Source organism: Podarcis bocagei (assembly GCF_964188305.1).
Source record: "Podarcis bocagei genome assembly, chromosome: 16".
Lineage (NCBI taxonomy): Eukaryota > Metazoa > Chordata > Lepidosauria > Squamata > Lacertidae > Podarcis > Podarcis bocagei.
Window position 1 is genome coordinate 44,413,748 of NC_138142.1, and position 16,000 is coordinate 44,429,747.

The 16,000-nt window shown below is 55.9% G+C and overlaps 1 protein-coding gene and 1 long non-coding RNA gene across 4 annotated transcripts in view; one reads left to right on the forward strand and one right to left on the reverse strand.

The window, feature by feature from the left end:
- Positions 1–16,000, reverse strand: part of LOC308575331 — a 246,966-nt gene that overhangs the window by 194,440 nt on the left and 36,526 nt on the right. The window lies entirely within an intron of this gene.
- ISG20L2 (interferon stimulated exonuclease gene 20 like 2) lies at positions 961–6,973 on the forward strand. 3 transcript variants are annotated; one of them, XM_081173754.1, is made up of 4 exons: positions 961–1,137; positions 2,292–3,156; positions 4,093–4,293; positions 6,655–6,973. In XM_081173754.1, the coding sequence occupies exons 2-4, from the start codon at positions 2,392–2,394 to the stop codon at positions 6,763–6,765; spliced, it is 1,077 nt and encodes a 358-aa protein (XP_081029880.1). In that variant the 5' UTR covers positions 961–1,137; positions 2,292–2,391; the 3' UTR covers positions 6,766–6,973. The 3 variants fall into 3 exon arrangements, with proteins under 3 accessions (XP_081029880.1, XP_081029881.1, XP_081029882.1); XM_081173755.1 differs by lacking the exon at positions 961–1,137 and adding an exon at positions 1,410–1,495; XM_081173756.1 differs by lacking the exon at positions 961–1,137 and adding an exon at positions 1,634–1,656.

Sequence of the window (16,000 nt, forward strand, 5' to 3'; positions counted from 1 at the left end):
GCCAGGCCCTCCTGTCTTCCACTGCCTCCCTCATGCTGGTAGCTTCGAGAACACTGTCCCACCATCTCATCCTCCATCGTCCCCTTCTCCTTGTGCCCTCCATCTTTCCCAACATCAGAGTCTTTGCCAGGGAGTCTTCTCTTCTCAGGAGGTGGCCAAAGTCTTGGAGCCTCAGCTTCAGGATCTGTCCTTCCAGTGAGCACTCAGGGCTGACTTCCTTCAGAATGGAGAGGTTGGATCTTCTTGCAGTCCATGGGACTCTCAAGAGTCTCCTGGAGGAGACTCTGCTGGAGCACCAGAATTCAAAAGCGTCAATTCTTCGGCGATCAGCCTTCTTGATGGTGTGACCATGCATATCCCCGGGCATTTATAATGGCATTTCATCCCCCCCCCCCAATAGCACCCTCCAAAGCGCTCTCGCCCTCCATGAATCTGTCCCCTTTCAAGCCATCCAGACTCTTGTGGCAGGGAGTTCCCCAGTTTAACGATGCGCCTCCATGAATAGGAACTGTCCATTGTCTTTTACAGCGATGTTTTTGGAGCGTTGTGAGGCGCCTTGAAGACTGACAACATTGGGCAACAAGAAGCGGAAACTCCACGGCCGCGTTTCCCAAGCTTGGCCCTCCAGCTGCTGTTGGACTACAACTCCCATCATCCCTCGCTAGCAGGACCAGCGGCCAGGGATGATGGGAACTGTAGTCAAAAACCCACAGCCGGCGACCCCGCCACGTGCAGCGCCAGCCTGCCTCCCCCTCGCGGCCAAATGGTACGACCCACGCGCTGGTTTGTGGGCGCGTCGTCATGGCAACTCCTGTCGTTCGCCCGCAGGTTTGGGCGGGGCGAGCATCCAACCAATGGGGATTCGGTACCTCGCGCCTGCGCAGAAGTGACTGGCTAGGCCCATGAGGGGGGCGCATGCGCTCTTTGCTTTGCCAGCAACTCGGCCCCGTTCGCCTGTCCGCCTTCCTTCTCTCCCTTGAGGGAGAAGCGCCCCGAGAGAGACGGGAAGTCTCGCGAGAGGAGAAGACGGAGAGGGAGGAAAGAAAGGAGCGTGGCGCGGGACCGGAAGTGGGACTGCCCCGCCCCCTGGCGGGCCTTTCCGGTTCCGGGTGAGCGGCCGCGGAGCCCCGGCGGCAGGTGAGGCGGGCCAGGCGGGCCGGACGGGGCCTCGGCGGAGGGTCCGGCGGGCCGGGAGGGAGTCCCGCTTCTCCCCGCCTCGGAAGTCTGCCCCCCTTCGAACCCGCCGGCCTTAGACGAGGAAGGCTGGGAGGCAGCCCGGGGCAGGGCGGACCTTTGGGGGCCCCTTCCCACTCTCCCGGTCCCGAAGCCCCCGCCGGGCGGGCCTCCTTGGCGCACGTGGCCCCGAGCGCGGGGTGGGGGGCTGCCTTTCCTTTCCCCCTCCCTGCCGAGGAGCCTGGTGAGCTCAGCCCATGTCACAAACCCCCCTCTCCAGCCCCGCCAGGCCAATCCCGGGGGCGCAGTGGGGCTGAGCCGGGTAGGTGGGGGGGGAAGGGGGCGGGCAGGAGGGCGTCTCCTTGCTCCCACAGCAGGACCACCCCCTGGCCAGGCCGCCCCCCGGGGAGGCGGGGAGGGGAGGGGCTCTTCCCCGGGACCCCAGCCATCCTGCTGCCTGGAACCCGGAAGGGACCCCCAAAGGTCATCAAGTACCATCTCCTGCAGCGGGGCCGCACCCCAAGAGTGTGAGCGGGGAAGCCTTGCCCAGTGGATTTGGGAATATGTTTTGTCTCCAGCTGCTGCCTGGCCACTTACGTTGCTGCAGTTGTGGGAGGAGGAGCCTTCACAGTGGGCGCCAGGCTGGAGGAGGCTGGCACAGGGTGGCATTACACTTCCTGGGTGGGTGGGTGATGGAGGCCACCTTCACAAGAACAGGAACCAGGGAGGCTGCCTTGTATCAAGCCAGAGCAGCTGCTTATTTTGCTGCACTGACGGGCAGCAGGGGCTCTCCAGGGTTGCAGGCAGGAGTCCTTTTCCCCAGCCCTACCTGGAGATGAACCGCAGATACTCTGCATCTGAAGCACGTGCTCTGCCCACCGAGCAGATAAAATGAGAACAGCTAAAAACATTGGGGGAGAGTCATTAAAAAACAATTAAACATTAAAAGAAGTGGCTCGGGACTGAGTTAACTAGGACCCCTGAGTAGCTCTGCAGTTTGATTTCCAGTCACCTCAGGAGCAAACATCCTGAATATAAGTCAGCGTGGCTGAGAACTTTGTGAATCCTCCCCCCAAATGCTGGAAATTCACCCTTTCCCTCCCCTCCTCTCTCCCCAGCCTTGTTAGCATGTGGACATGTCCAGCATCGCGCCTCTTGCGGCCTCTCTAGAGCAGCGCCCGCTTGCTGGCCTCTCCTCCTCGTGGTCCCGGTTCATCCATGGAGGAGGGCACCATGTCGGATCTCCTTCTCAACCTGGACACGTCCCTCCCTGCAAAGCCCAAGAAGGCCTCTGAGGGGAACCAGAAGCATCAGCGGTTCATCAAGCGCCGGCAGTTCCTGGAGCGGAAAGGCTTCCTGAAGCAGAAGCAGCTCCCGGGGCAAGCCCCGCTGCCCCGTCGGGATGCCTCTCAGAAGCACGGCGGGGCAGACTGCGAGCGGGACAGGAAGAGGCCGAAAGTGGACAGGAAGGGGGCGTCTGCCGGGCAGGACAGGAAGCCTCTGCGGGAGGACAGCTTGGCCCGCAGGACCAAGACATTCCCCAAGGAGAAGGCCGCCCGCGGGGCTAAGGACTCTGGGTCCCACGGAGGCAATGCCTCTGGGGGTGCCACGGCCTCGAGCAAAGCAGGGAGCGCTGCGGGGGGCGGTTCCTCCGTGAGGCACAACGGGGCGCAGGCCAATGGGGCCGCGGGCGAGATCCGGAGGGTGGCCCTGCTGAGCGAGTTTGAGAGCGGGCTGTCGCCGGTGCTGCTGCCGCCCAAGCCCAGCAAGGTGGTGGCCATTGACTGTGAGATGGTGGGCACGGGCCCCGGTGGGCGCGTCAGTGACCTGGCACGCTGCAGCGTGGTCAGCTACCATGGCGACGTGATGTACGACAAGTACGTGCGGCCGCTCAGCCCCATCACCAACTACCGGACGCGCTGGAGTGGCATTCAGAGGCACCACATGAAGAACGCCGTCCCCTTCAAGGTGGCCCAGAAGGAGGTGAGTGAGGGGGGAGATCTGGCAGCCTCTCAAGGGGAGCTTTTGGGGATCCCCCTGCCCCACACAAGGTTTTCTGTGTTTTCATTAAAACCAAGGCAGTCTGTATTTTTATGCTGGCATCTGGTTGAGGATGGTGGAGTAGAGGGGCCCTCTGATCTAGCAGCTCTTCCTGTGGAACCCCAAGGTCCAGAGGCAGTCTATCTGGATTCCTAGGTTCTATGGGGTATTTGGCCACAGTGACAACAGAATGCTAGACTAAGAAAGGAGTCCTTTGGCCTCATCCAGCTGCAGGGCTCTTCTTTTATATCCTCTTACGGGTGAAGTAAGGGACGCGGGTGGCACTGTGGGTTAAACCACAGAGCCTAGGACTTGCTGATCAGAAGGTCGGCGGTTCGGATCCCCTCAACGGGGTGAGCTCCCGTTGCTCGGTCCCTCCTCCTGCCAACCTAGCAGTTCGAAAGCATGTCAAAATGCAAGTAAATAAATAGGTACCACTCCGGTGGGAAGGTAAACGGCGTTTCCGTGCACTGCTCTGGTTTGCCAGAAACGGCTTAAGTCATGCTGGCCACCAGCTCCCTCGGCCAATAAAGTGAGATGAGTGCCACAACCCCAGAGTTGGCCACGACTGGACCTAATGATCAGGGGTCCCTTTAGCTTTATGGGTAAAGTGGGTCAGACTGCAGCTACGATGTCTTTGTGGGTCTGCATCCTGCTGTGCTTGACTGGCTACAGCAGGCTTCCTCAACCTCGGCCCTCCAGATGTTTTTGGCCAACAACTCCCATGACCCCTAGCTAGCAGGACCAGTGGTCAGGGATGATGGGAATTGTAGTCTCAAAACATCTGGAGGGCCGAGGCTGAGGAAGCCTGGGCTACCGGTTGAGTCTTGAGCTATTGAGCGCTGACTGATGACATGGCTACCCCTCCCTGCCTTTCAGATCCTCAAGGTCCTCTCTGGGAAGATTGTTGTGGGCCATGCCATCCACAACGACTTCAAAGCCCTCAAGTATTTCCACCCCAAGTCGCTGACCAGGGACACCTCGAAGAACCCTCTGCTCAACCGCAAGGCCGGCTTCCCGGAGAACGAGCAGGCCTCCCTGAAGCGCCTCACCAAGCAGCTCCTCCACAGGGACATCCAGGTAACACCCCCTGCCTTGTCCGCCTGCTCTCCCCCTTCCATCTGGCTCAGCCAGCTCTTTGGAGAAAGGCCCAGTGAGAGTGTCTTGGCAGACTTCCTTTTCAAGAGTCTCTCCTCTTGGCTGGCTGTGGTTGTTGTTATTATTTATTAAATGCATTGCTTGATTTTTCTTGCTGAAGTCAATTCAGTCGGCACAAGATAATATCACCAAGGCAAATATCAGTAGACAAACCCTAAACATCCATAAAAATGCCAAAAGTAGTTTCTTTCCCAAATAGGTTTTATCGTAAACAATAGCAAATGCAATAAATAAAGAGTTGACTTGAGATATATCAATGGTTCACTTGGTGGAGGAGTTTAACAAACTGAAGGACATCGTCCTCTTTCTATGCTCCTCCTGATGGAAACATGCAGGTAGGGACAGATACACCCCTGCTTTAAGTCGTTTACATACTCTCTTCTCTTGTACAGTATATTATTTACTACAAAGCTCAATGACTCAGCTCTTTAGCAACTAAATGTCAGATTACTGGAACGAGGTCTGAGCACTGAACCACGGGCATATCACAAGTGGACTCTTTGTTACTGTGTTTGCAGCTGCTCAAGATACAATCTGGTGGGGGGGGGACTACTTTTGCCATTTTTATGAATGGACGTTTAGTGCTTGTTTACAGATATTTGCCTTGGTGGTCTTATCTTGTGTCGATTGCAGTAGTCATTGTATCACCGCCCTGTTCATTGTTTTAAAGGCAATTCAAAGCAGCGTGCAACCAAGTAAACAAGCAAAAACCCACATAGATCCATTTTTTAAAAAAAACAACTCATTAAAATAATGCATTAAAACAGATTTTAAAACACCCCACCCACCCTAAAAGGCCAAAAGCTGAGGAGAAAGGCTGGTTAAAAAGGAAAGCTTTCGCCAGGCACTTAAAGATACAGTACTGTATATAATGAAGGTGCCAAGTGAGCCTCCCTGGGGAGAGCATACCATGAACTGGGAGATGCCACAGAAAAGGCCCTGCTCCAGACAAAGAAGGGCCTCAGGTGACAATTGCAGGGTCCAGGTCAGTTCATATGCATCATAAAGCACTCACCATTGCTTTCTTGAGCCTGGAGAGAAAATGGGTGCGGAAAATGACCAGGAGGAGCTTTCCCAAATCTTGTTATCCGTGCAGTTTTTAGACCCGCCCCCCCCCCCCCGACACAGCAGGAGCAGGAGTGGCCCCTGTGGCTCCCTCCAGGTGGCTGCCACACTGCAGTTCCCATCACCCCTGCCCACTGGGCCATGGTGGTACCAGGGCTGATGGGAGATGGAGTCTGGCAGCTTCTCGGGGGCCACTGAGGAGCAGAGGCCCCTGGCCTTGGAGGAGACCCGGGGTTTGGTTTAATATTGCACTCAGAGCGGCTCACACGGTAGCAGCAGAAAAGAACAGCAGATACTGCAATTGCTGTAAGCTCAAAACACAGGAGCATATAAATAAAGCAGGCAACCAGAGTAAATCTTTTGAAACAATGCAATTCTACAAATTTATAGTGAGCTGCAGGGTAAAGGTAAAGGGACCCCTGACCGTTAGGTCCAGTCATGGCTGACTCTGGGGTTGCGGCGCTCATCTCGCTTTACTGGCCGAGGGAGCCAGCGTACAGCTTCCGGGTCATGTGGCCAGCATAACTAAGCCGCTTCTGGCGAACCAGAGCAGCGCACGGAAACGCCGTTTACCTTCCCGCCGGAGTGGTACCTATTTATCTACTTGCACTTTGAGGTGCTTTCAAACTGCTAGGTTGGCAGGAGCAGGGACCGAGCAACAGGAGCTCACCCCGTCAAGGGGATTCGAACTGCCGACCTTCTGATCAGCAAGTCCTAGGCTCAGTGGTTTAACCCACAGCGCCACCCGCGTCCCTATTGTGCAGTATAAAAGGGACCGTTTAATCTTGTCCCCAAAGAGCAGAAGTTCCCTTGAGTGACTCCAGAGCCAAGCTGCTGTGCGCCTCTCTTTATCTGGACGCCTTTTCCTAGTATCATAGAATTGTAGAGTTGGAAGGGGCCCACAGGGGTCATCTAGCCCAACCCCCTGTAATGCAAGCATCCCTGACCAGGGGGCCACCCAGCTTCTGTTTTGAGACCTCCAAGGAAGGAGAGCCCACCCCCTTCCGAGTAGGCTCTTACCCTCAGAAACTCTTTTTCTGTAACTTGAATCCCTCGGTTTGGGTCCTGCCCTCTGTCTTCCATGGGGCGGCCCTTGAGGTATTTGAAGATGGCTTTGTGGGGGGGAGGGGGTGTCCTCTCGCTTTGTGAGGGGTCAGAGAGACGTGACCCCTGCCCTCATCTTGCTCCTTCCTTCCTTCTTTCCTTACCCCCCCCCAGGTGGGGAACAAAGGCCACTCCTCAGTGGAAGACGCCCGGGCCACCATGGAACTGTACAAGGTGGTGGAGGACGAGTGGGAGAGGCAACTGGCCACCTCTCCTCAGGACTGACCCCCAACTCCAGTCGCCACCAGGCCTTGGAACCTGGAGCCGCCGGGGGAAGCCGGCACTCCCCTCCCCGCCCCCCGAGCTGTTTGGAGGAGGATGTTGAGGGGTCGATGGGGCGGAGGGAGAGGAGGGCCGGCAGAGTGAAGGAACTGACTGGGGGCGGGGGGGGGGGAGAGGAAGCAAGTGTGTCCATTACATCGCTTCCATCTGACGGCAGCCTTGGCGTGTTCCTCCCCTTCCTCTCTGTGACGGTGCTCAGCCTCCTTCCCTCTTGGCTTGAAGCTCAGAGGGAGGGGGGCCTCCTCACCCTCCCCGGCAGGGGGGCTTTCAACATGGTGCTATCCACTCCCCAGGCCCCGGTGGCTGGGGGGGGGGGTTGTGTGCTGTTGGAGTTGAGCGCCAACCAGGCCAAGGTGCCCCCCTTCCCGCCTCTGTGGTGGCACAGGGAGACTGGCTTCCTGCCCCCACTCTCCTAACAGGGCGGGGGGCACTCAGTTCCCTAGCTTGACTCCTGTGGGTCTTCTCTCTCCCTTGCCAGGTGATGGGAGCCCCCCCCCCCATGCACTTGGTGGTCTTGAGCTCCCCTCTGCCGCCTCCTCCTCCTTGGCCCCACCCCCTCCCTCTGGGGTCAAGGAAGCGCCCCGCTTTTCAGCCAGGCAGGGTTGGCCCTGTGTGGACGGTGACCCCCCTGGGTTCTCGTTGGCGGGGGGATGTCTGTCTCTCCCTTCCTCTTCCCACTTTCTCCACATCCTTCATAATCTCTCATTATTATCTGTTTTCTGCTCTCCGCCAGCAGGTCCCCAGGTGGATTAGAGCAATGAAAAACACAAAACAGTTTGCAATCCCAGGAACATCCCCCTGTCCCTCCCCACTTTGGCCCCCTAAACTTAGAAGACGAAAACCCCCGGAACATTAACGCAGGAGGAGCAGGTGCCTTCTGCCCTTATGGTCTCTTCCTGGTGGAGATGTGGGGCCGGGAGAAGGAATACAGTGGCACCTATGGGTTACAGACGCTCCAGGTTACAGACTCTGCTAACCCAGAAATAATACCTCGGGTTAAGAACTTTGCTTCAGGATGAGAACAGAAATCGTGCAGCAGCGGCAGCAGGAGGCCCCATTAGCTGAAGTGGTACCTCAGGTTAAGAATGGACCTCCAGAACGAATTAAGTTCTTAACCCGAGGTACCACTGTATCTCTGTTCCCCTCGAGGGGAAGGGGGGCGTTGTGCACACCCACACCCTGCCTTATGGCGCCCAGAGCCTGGGAATGCCCCCCAGAGAGAGGGGAGGCCCTGTGGGTGTGGGCCCACAGTGCCCCCCCCCTGCGAAGCACCCCTTTCTCAGCTCAGCAGGCCTTGGGGTCCTGGCTGGGACCAGAATGGGCAGGATCCTGCCCGGATGAGCCTTGCCTGGACTGCAGCTCCCATCAGCCGCAGCATCCGAGGCTTGTTCGGGCCCCAGAGCTGTAGCCTCCCAGGGTCTGAAGGGCTCCAGGTTGGCCAGGGGGTGATCTAGGGCACAGGGCTCTTTGCAAAGGGCAGGAGGGGGAGGCCCACCAGGCAGCCCCCCCCTTTTGGTTTGCAGAGGCTCCTCTTTCCCCCTTCCTTCCTCATAATACCTCCAGCTGCACAATCAGAATGAATGGAGCATTCCTGGAGCACAAAGTTCCCATCCTTGAAGAAACTACAACAGTAAACACTGGGCACATTTTCTCATTCTGATGCTGAAAATTCCCCGGAACACTGTGACCCCCCCCCTTGCCCCCCTGCGTCCCCAAAGTGGCTCCATCGCTGTGTCTTGGCCAGTGAGTGTCTCATTCTCTGTCACTCTCTGTCTTTTCTCTCTGGTGCTGTTTCCCACCAAGTGACCATGAAGCAAGAAGGTGGTTTTTGTGTGTGTGAGTTTTGGGGTACTGTGCAGACCTTGCTGTTAGTTGTGGCGCAACGTGTGTTTGTTTGTGTGTGTGCCTTTCTGGGAAGAAGAGGGAGCCCCGAAGCACATTGCTTTTAATGAGATGCCAACAGTCGCTCTGAAAGAAAAGGTCTTAAGGCTTGTTTTCCCATCTCTCCCCATTTGCTTTCCCCCACTGAGCCTTGGATAAAAAAGAACAACTTTCCAGACGTCCTTCTCTCTTGCCTTTGGCGCAGCCTCTGTCCCTCCCGGGGTTTGGGTTTCTGTGCCCCTTCCTCCTGGGCTCCTGGGGACTCCCCACAAAGGGGCGTTCGCAATCTACCAAGTGGGCCTCCATGGAGCTCCTAATTTATTTTAAACTTTATTGAACATTTTAAAAACGGTTGCCAAACGTATTGTCTTTTCCCCGCGGAAATCTTTGATGCGGATCCTTTGCAGCAGTCTCAGAAAGACTCCTCAAGCAGTTTTAAAGCGAGCATCTTTTTAAAACAAAGACAAAAATGGAAGAATAATTTTTTAAAACCACCCGCACGGGAAACAGATTTCCTACCCAAAAGCCCACACACACTCTGCAAAAAAAGGAACTTACTTATTCCATTTGTGTTAATGCTGGTAATTATGAACGGGTGTGTCTTCTGTCTGTGCTTGGAATTGTTTTGTCTTTTTCTAAAAAAGTAAAATATTTCACTTACTGGCTTGAGACCTGTGTGCTTGTGTAGGCGTGGCAGGGGGAAGGGGCCTGATCCGAAGAGCCGCTGTATCTGAAGAACATGAAAAGAGCTCTGCAGCTGGATCAGGCCAAAGTCCACACGATGGACCCGAGTGCGAGAGCAGCGCTCTCCCTGCCTTTTCCAGCAACTGCCTCTGACATTGGAGGCAGAACATAACCCACCAAGGGGAGTAGCCTTTGATAGCCCCCTCCTCCGTGAATTTGTCCAACCCTCTTCTAAAGTTGGGGGCCATCACTGCCTCCTGTGGCAGGGAGTTCCACAGTTTGTGGGAAGAAGTCCTTTCTTTTCTCTGTCCTGAATCTTCACAAGGTTCAGTGTGATGAGAGAGGGAGGAAAACCTTTCTTCCTGCATTCTCCATGTCGTCCTTACACGGCCCCAGACCACCCGAAGGATTGCTACACAAAGCAGCACCATTGTTTTATTGAATTTTGGTTCATTGCTTTTCCGCTTCCTCAGCTCTTGGGAGCTTCCAGGAGGCCCTGAGGAGGTGGGGTGGGGGCAGCCTCTGTGGGACCCTCTCTCTGGACACCCAGGCTCCTGCCATTCCAACCCCAAGCAGCCCCTTGCGTAGCTCATGCAAGAGACCTGCATCTTGAACCATCGAGTCCCAAGGCGCTCCAGGACAGCTAGTGATGCAGGTGGCAGCCATGAAAAGAGCCAAGTTGCTTTTGCCTGCGAGTCCCTCCAGGGCCGGGCCCCGATCCTTCTGGCCAGAGGAGTGAACATCTCCCTGGAGAGATTGAACCTGCTCACCCAGAGGGATCAGCTTCCCTGAAGTGCAGAGGCAAAAGGGAAAAGGCTCTTTGCAAGGCCTCTGGCCACCCACCTCCCTTTATCCAGAACCACAAGGACTAGAAGCCTGCTTTGTTTTTGGCAGAGGAGCTGTCGCCCTGCTCAGCCAGCAGTGGCTGTGGCTCTTGCACCCTGAGGGGTGTGCGCTGTGGCTCTGGCGGTTGGTGCAGACCTGGTGCCTTCTTTGCCACCAGGGGAAGCTGTAGGACCAGCCTTCGTTGCATCGTTCTGCAGGCCAAGCGGGGATCCTCAAAGGCAGGGCTGGTTGCTTGTGGCCTCCACGGGCGAGAAGCGGGGTGTGTGTGTGTGTGTGTGTGTGTGTGTGTGTGAAAGAGACGCATGCACAGCTTCCAAGTGAGCCTGGAGCTGGGGCTGACTTCAAAACAAAGCCCACCTCTCCATTCAGTTGGGGAAGGGGAGGAATGTGCTGTGGCCCACCAGGGCTGGGAGAGACGAAAGCTTTTAAAGGTGAAATATGGCCTCTGTCTTGGGATTGAGGGTGAGAGCCCAGCCAGCGGGCCTCTTGTGATGAATCTGTCGCTCGGGGCTCGTTCGGATTTGCTCTTTGTGTGGCCTCCAGACCTCCTCTCTCTTGCTTTCTTTTTCTTCCTTCCTTTAAAAATGCTTCTGGCCTGTCTTAATGCAAATCAGAGGAGGAGAGGAGGAGGAGCCAGTTTCTAAGAACATCAGCAGAACCTGGCTACTGGATCAGGCCAGTGGCCAGCATCCTATCCTCACAGGGGCCAGATGCCCCAAAGAACCTCAGAGTCGAGATAGACTGCCTCTGGACCTGGAGGTTCTCTAGGAACGTGAGAAAAGCCTGCCTGTTGGGTCAGCCGAAAGGCCCGTCAGCCCAGCATCCTCTTCGCACAGTGGCCAGCCCGATGCCTGTGGGACTTGAGTGCAAAGGCAAATCTCCCCTCCTGTAGTTTTCAGCAACTTAATTCAGGAACGCTGCCGCCTCCCACCGTGCAAGCCAGGCTCCTTCAATGGCCCTCTCCATGAATTATTCCTAATCCACTTTGGTCCCAAAATTTCAGTTTCCTCATCCTTTTAAATCCGGGGGTGTCTTTTGCTGCTCTTGCCCCGGTGTGGAGTGTTTATACCATTTAGCTATTTATAACTTTGTCATAACACGAAGCTCTCCCCTCTGTTTGCTTTTGCTCGGCTCTCTGCGTTTCGATAATTAAGGAATGGGCCCCTGTGTTTTTTCTTCCACTGCCTCCCTTTACACATAAATAACTTGTCAGTTCTGACAGGGCTGCTCTGGCCCAGAGACCAGCCGCAACCCCCACCCTCTCGCACCCAGACGGGCCCCGATTCGGAAGGAGCCTGAAGGAGCCTGGGGCAAACTTCGAGAGAGGAGGGTCGAGCAAGGCCCCGAAACCCAGGGGTGAAGAAATGGCTCCATGGCAGTTAAGCTGTATCTGTCTGTCTGTCTATCTATCTATCTATCTATCTATCTATCTGTCTTGACCGCACAGGGAAGCCTGTTGTCTTTGTTCACTGGAGGAAAGACCAAAGCTCAGTGGTAGAGCACCTGCTTGGCCTGTAGAAGGTCTCGGGTTCAATCCAGAGCAGGGGAAGAGTCCTGCTATCTGAAGCACCAGAGAGCCACTGCCAAGGAGTGTGGGCAGTACCAAGCTTAGATGGTTTGAGCTGCAGTGAGCAGCTCCCCTCTCCTGCCTTTTATTCGGAACCATGAGGACTAGCACCCTGCTTTATTTTCAGTGGCAGAACATCTGCTTTTCATGCAAAGGGAGGTCGTAGGGTCAGTCCCTACTGGCACTTACAGGTAATGGCGGCCATGTCGCCTTTTCTGAACCCCTGGAGTGTCGGCGTGGGCACTGTGCAGCCAAGCAGACCAGGGGGCCTGGCTCTCCATGGGGCACCTTCCGACATCCCTGCCAGTCTGGAGGTGCAGGACGTTCCCAGTTTCTCATGCAGGTTCCCATGGTGGGGCTTCATCCCTAAGCTCCTCCGCTTGGGGTGGCGACCAAGGGTTGGCCTTCCAGGATTCCAGTGGCCCCCCAGAATGGTCGGGGGCGAGGGGCAAGAGGCCGGGGCCTCCTGGGGGCCTCGCCACAATTCTGGCACCCAAACCTTGTGACACGTCACATGAATTTGGGAGAGATTGGGCTGCAGGCCTCACACCTCTGATGTGTCATTTCCCACACTGCTCCAGGGACGGCATGATGATGATGATAATTTATTATTTATACCCCGCCCATCTGGCTGGGCTTCCCCAGCCACTCTGGGCAGCTTCCCACAAAATATTAAAATACCGTAATACATCAAACATTAAAAGCTTCCCTAAACAGGGCTGCCTTCAGAAGTCTGGTAGTAGTTGTTCTCTTTGACATCTGCTGGGAGGGCGTTCCACAGGGCGGGCGCCACCACCGAGAAGGCCCTCTGCCTGATTCCCTGTAACTCACAGCAAGGGATCCGCCAGAAGGCCCTTGGCGCTGGACCTCAGTGTCCGGGCAGAACGATGGGGGTGGAGACGCTCCTTCAGGTACACTGGACCGAGGCCATTTAGGGCTTTCAAGGTCAGCACCAGCACTTTGAATTGTGCTCGGAAACGTCCTGGGAGCCAATGTAGGTCTTTCAAGACCGGTGTTGTGTGGTCTTGGCAGCCGCTCCCAGTCACCAGTCTGGCTGCCGCATTCTGGATTAGTTGTAGTTTCCGGGTCACCTTCAAAGGTATGTGACGTGGAGAATCTTGGAGCCTCAGAAGAGTCTGCCGGATCAGGCCAGGGGCCCATGTAGCCCAGCTTCCCAGGAGCCAAACGGGCCCCCGAGGGAAACCCTGGAGCAGCAACACGCTCCTCTCCTGCAGTTTCCAGCAAGGGGGATTCAGAAGCATCATTGCTGCCTCCAGCCGCTTCTCCGTGGATTTGTTGCAGCGAGGCCCCCCTCCTGTGCAACCAGACCCCCCTCACCCAAGCAAGGACAGAGGTTTGGGGAAGGGAGTCCCGTGGGCCACAGCTCCCTGTGACTGGGGGCCTCATTATCTTCTTGTTCTCCTTCCTCTCTGGGCTGTGGGCTTTTTGTATTGACAGCAGCAAGGCTGTCCCTTTGCTTTGGAAGCAACATCTGCAGGCCTCAGCCTCTGGCCATGGGCTTAAGGGCCCCCGATTCTCTCCCCCTCTCTCACGCCCTGGGATGGTTGAGGCAGGGCGGGTGGGAGTACTCTTTTTTTTGAAAAAAGAGACATGTTTTAAGAATTTCCTGGCAAGGCCCTTTGCTGACTCAGGGCTTCCTCATCAGCACCTCATTTGTTCCAAAGCAATAATGGGATGACACGGCTGAACCCTGGTACCTAATAAATACGCGGAGCAGGGACTGGTCCGGGGGGGGGGATGAGGAAGGGGATGGAGAGACCCCCCCCCTTGTGCAGTGTTTGGAGGAAAGGAGAGGGAGGGGAGGCAGGATGGAAGTTTGCAAAATGGTGCACTGCATGGATAAAGAAATGATATCCCGTCCCGCCTTCCATAAGACAAGAACTGGTGTTGGAAGAATTAGGACGAATAAAAGGAAGGACTTCTTCCTGCAGCATAGAGTTAACCTGTGGAACTCCCTGCCACAGGAGTACACCAACTTGGATGGCTTCCAAAGAGCACGAGCTGTGCTGGGAGCTGCAGGTCAGCCTTGCCCGGAGGGGGCCATGTTGGCTGTAGAGCCACTGCCTGCAGGGGAAGGCCCTTGCAGCCGTGCAGGAGAGGCCCCTGCTTTGCAAACTGAAGGGCCCCGGTGCAGCCCCTGCAGGTAGGGCTGGGAGAGAGAGCCCAAGAGGGCTGCTGCCAGTCAGCGCAGGCAATACAAAGCTGGGTGGACCAATGATCCGACTCGGTACGAGGCAGCATCCTGGCGCGGAGTCTGGATCAAACAGTCACAAAGAAAAGACCACAAGCCTTGAGAGGAAGGGAAACGCACAGCATCTGGAATGGGTTCTTTTGCTGTGTATTCTTCATTGCAGGAGCTTGGACTAGATCAGGCATCCCCAAACTCGGTCCTCCAGATGTTTTTTGGGACTACAACTCCCATCATCCCTAGCTAACAGAACTAGTGGTCAGGGATGATGGGAATTGTAGTCCCAAAACCTGGAGGGTCGAGTTTGGGGATGCCTGGACTAGATGACCCTACAGTTTCAGGATAATTATAATACTCTAAGCGACCAAGCCCTCCTGGCAGCAGGGAAAAGGCTGTGATGAGAGTTGGTTGCCATTCTGGAGCCCCTTGTTAAGCTTTCTGGTGTGATTCAAAAGGTTTTTTCCTGCCGTCTCCCAAGTCAGCACACAATTCTGCCTTCCCATCAGGGCAAAATGCCATCTTGGCTGAAGCCATTAATTTGAGCTGTTAGGGGTTTAAGAAGAGCGCCATGTCGCGATGCTTAATATTTTTGTGTCTGTCAGCAAGTCCTGCACTAAATCTGTGTGCTGAGCACAGAGCAGCCTGCAAGTTGCCCAGAAATCTGTGCCTGGTGGGTTTAAATGCCCAGGGAAGCTTCTTGCGTTCTGATTTCAAACGTTCCTTTGTAACCTTGAGGACTAGAATCTTACTTGCTTAGGTGGCTCAAGGGAACAGGGCCTGCTTGGCATGCGGAAGGTCCCAGCATGTCCCGGCTGGGCTGGGAATGCTCCCTGCCTGAATCGCTGGAGAGCCCTTGCTGCCAGTCAGTGCAGACAGGGCTGGCCTGGCAGCTGCAGAGGCCACCTTTCGCCCTCGCTCCCCGTGAGCCTCCCAGGCTCCTTTGCCAAAGGGATCCGTCTCGCCCTCTTTTGTGTGTTCGTTGGGGGCGGTTAAAGGCACAGAAGAAACGAGAGTAACGACTTCCTCCCTCGTTACTGAAACGGGAAGTAATTAAAACAACTGAAGAAATACTCCAGAGCATAAAAATGATGTATGGGCGTACCATGGCCAGGCACAAATCTCTCTCGTTCTCGCTCTCTCCTGCCTGCACCCCCTGGGCCCAATCCTGCTTTTTGCCATGGCTGTGAATCCAGAGCAAGGCATGCATGGCGCATCCTCTTTTCACAGTGACCAAATACCCCAGATAGACTGCCTCTGGACCTGAGGGTTCCACCAGAACAGGAGGGCTTGCTGGATGAGGCCAAAGGGGGCCCTTCGAGTCCGGCATCCTGGTCTTACTACGGCCCCCCAGGTGCCTCTGTTGGGAAGCGCCCCCCCCAGCCGGATTCGAACCCAAGAGCCACTCCCCCCCCCCGCAGCTTCCAGCACCTGCTCTTCAGAAGCGTTTCCTATCATCCAATAGCTCCACAAAGTCGGCAAGCCTTGGGTTTGTTAACATTCTGTGGCCTTTAAAATATTGGGGGGGGGTAATTGGTTTTGCTTCATTAGTTATTTTGTGTTCCCATTTTGCATTTCTGTGTTGTGAACCATCCTGCAATCTTTGAATGAAGGGCCGGATACACATTGAAGAAGTAAATAAAACACGTCGTCATTTGTGCTTGTTCCCCCAGCATCAGATAGGCTGCCCCTGGGGCTGGAGGCTCCACTGAGCGGTCAAGCCTAGTGGCGTCTCCTGAAGCCCCTTTCCCTGCCCACGCCATGTGGAAGGTGGCCAGTGGGGCCTCTCTTGAACACCCCTTCCATTTCCGCCCCCGGGAATTGTCTTGAGGGCGCCTGGTGGAGTCTGTGGCAGCCGAGAGCCGGGCAGACTTAGCTCCATGCCCGTTCCTTCCTGGGCTGGGTCAGCAGCAGGTCAGAACCGGCCAGCAGGCAGCTTATCAGCCAGAGGAGAAAGAGAGGGAGCCCCTGGGGAGCTGGCAGGGCTGGGTGCT

Bases quoted from the DNA above. Each gene is read 5' to 3' on its own strand.
- ISG20L2 (XM_081173754.1), top strand. From the start codon at position 2,392: ATGGAGGAGGGCACCATGTCGGATCTCCTTCTCAACCTGGACACGTCC. The intron at 3,157-4,092 runs GTGAGTGAGGGG...CCTGCCTTTCAG, and splicing joins TCAAGGTGGCCCAGAAGGAG to ATCCTCAAGGTCCTCTCTGG. The intron at 4,294-6,654 runs GTAACACCCCCT...ACCCCCCCCCAG, and splicing joins TCCTCCACAGGGACATCCAG to GTGGGGAACAAAGGCCACTC.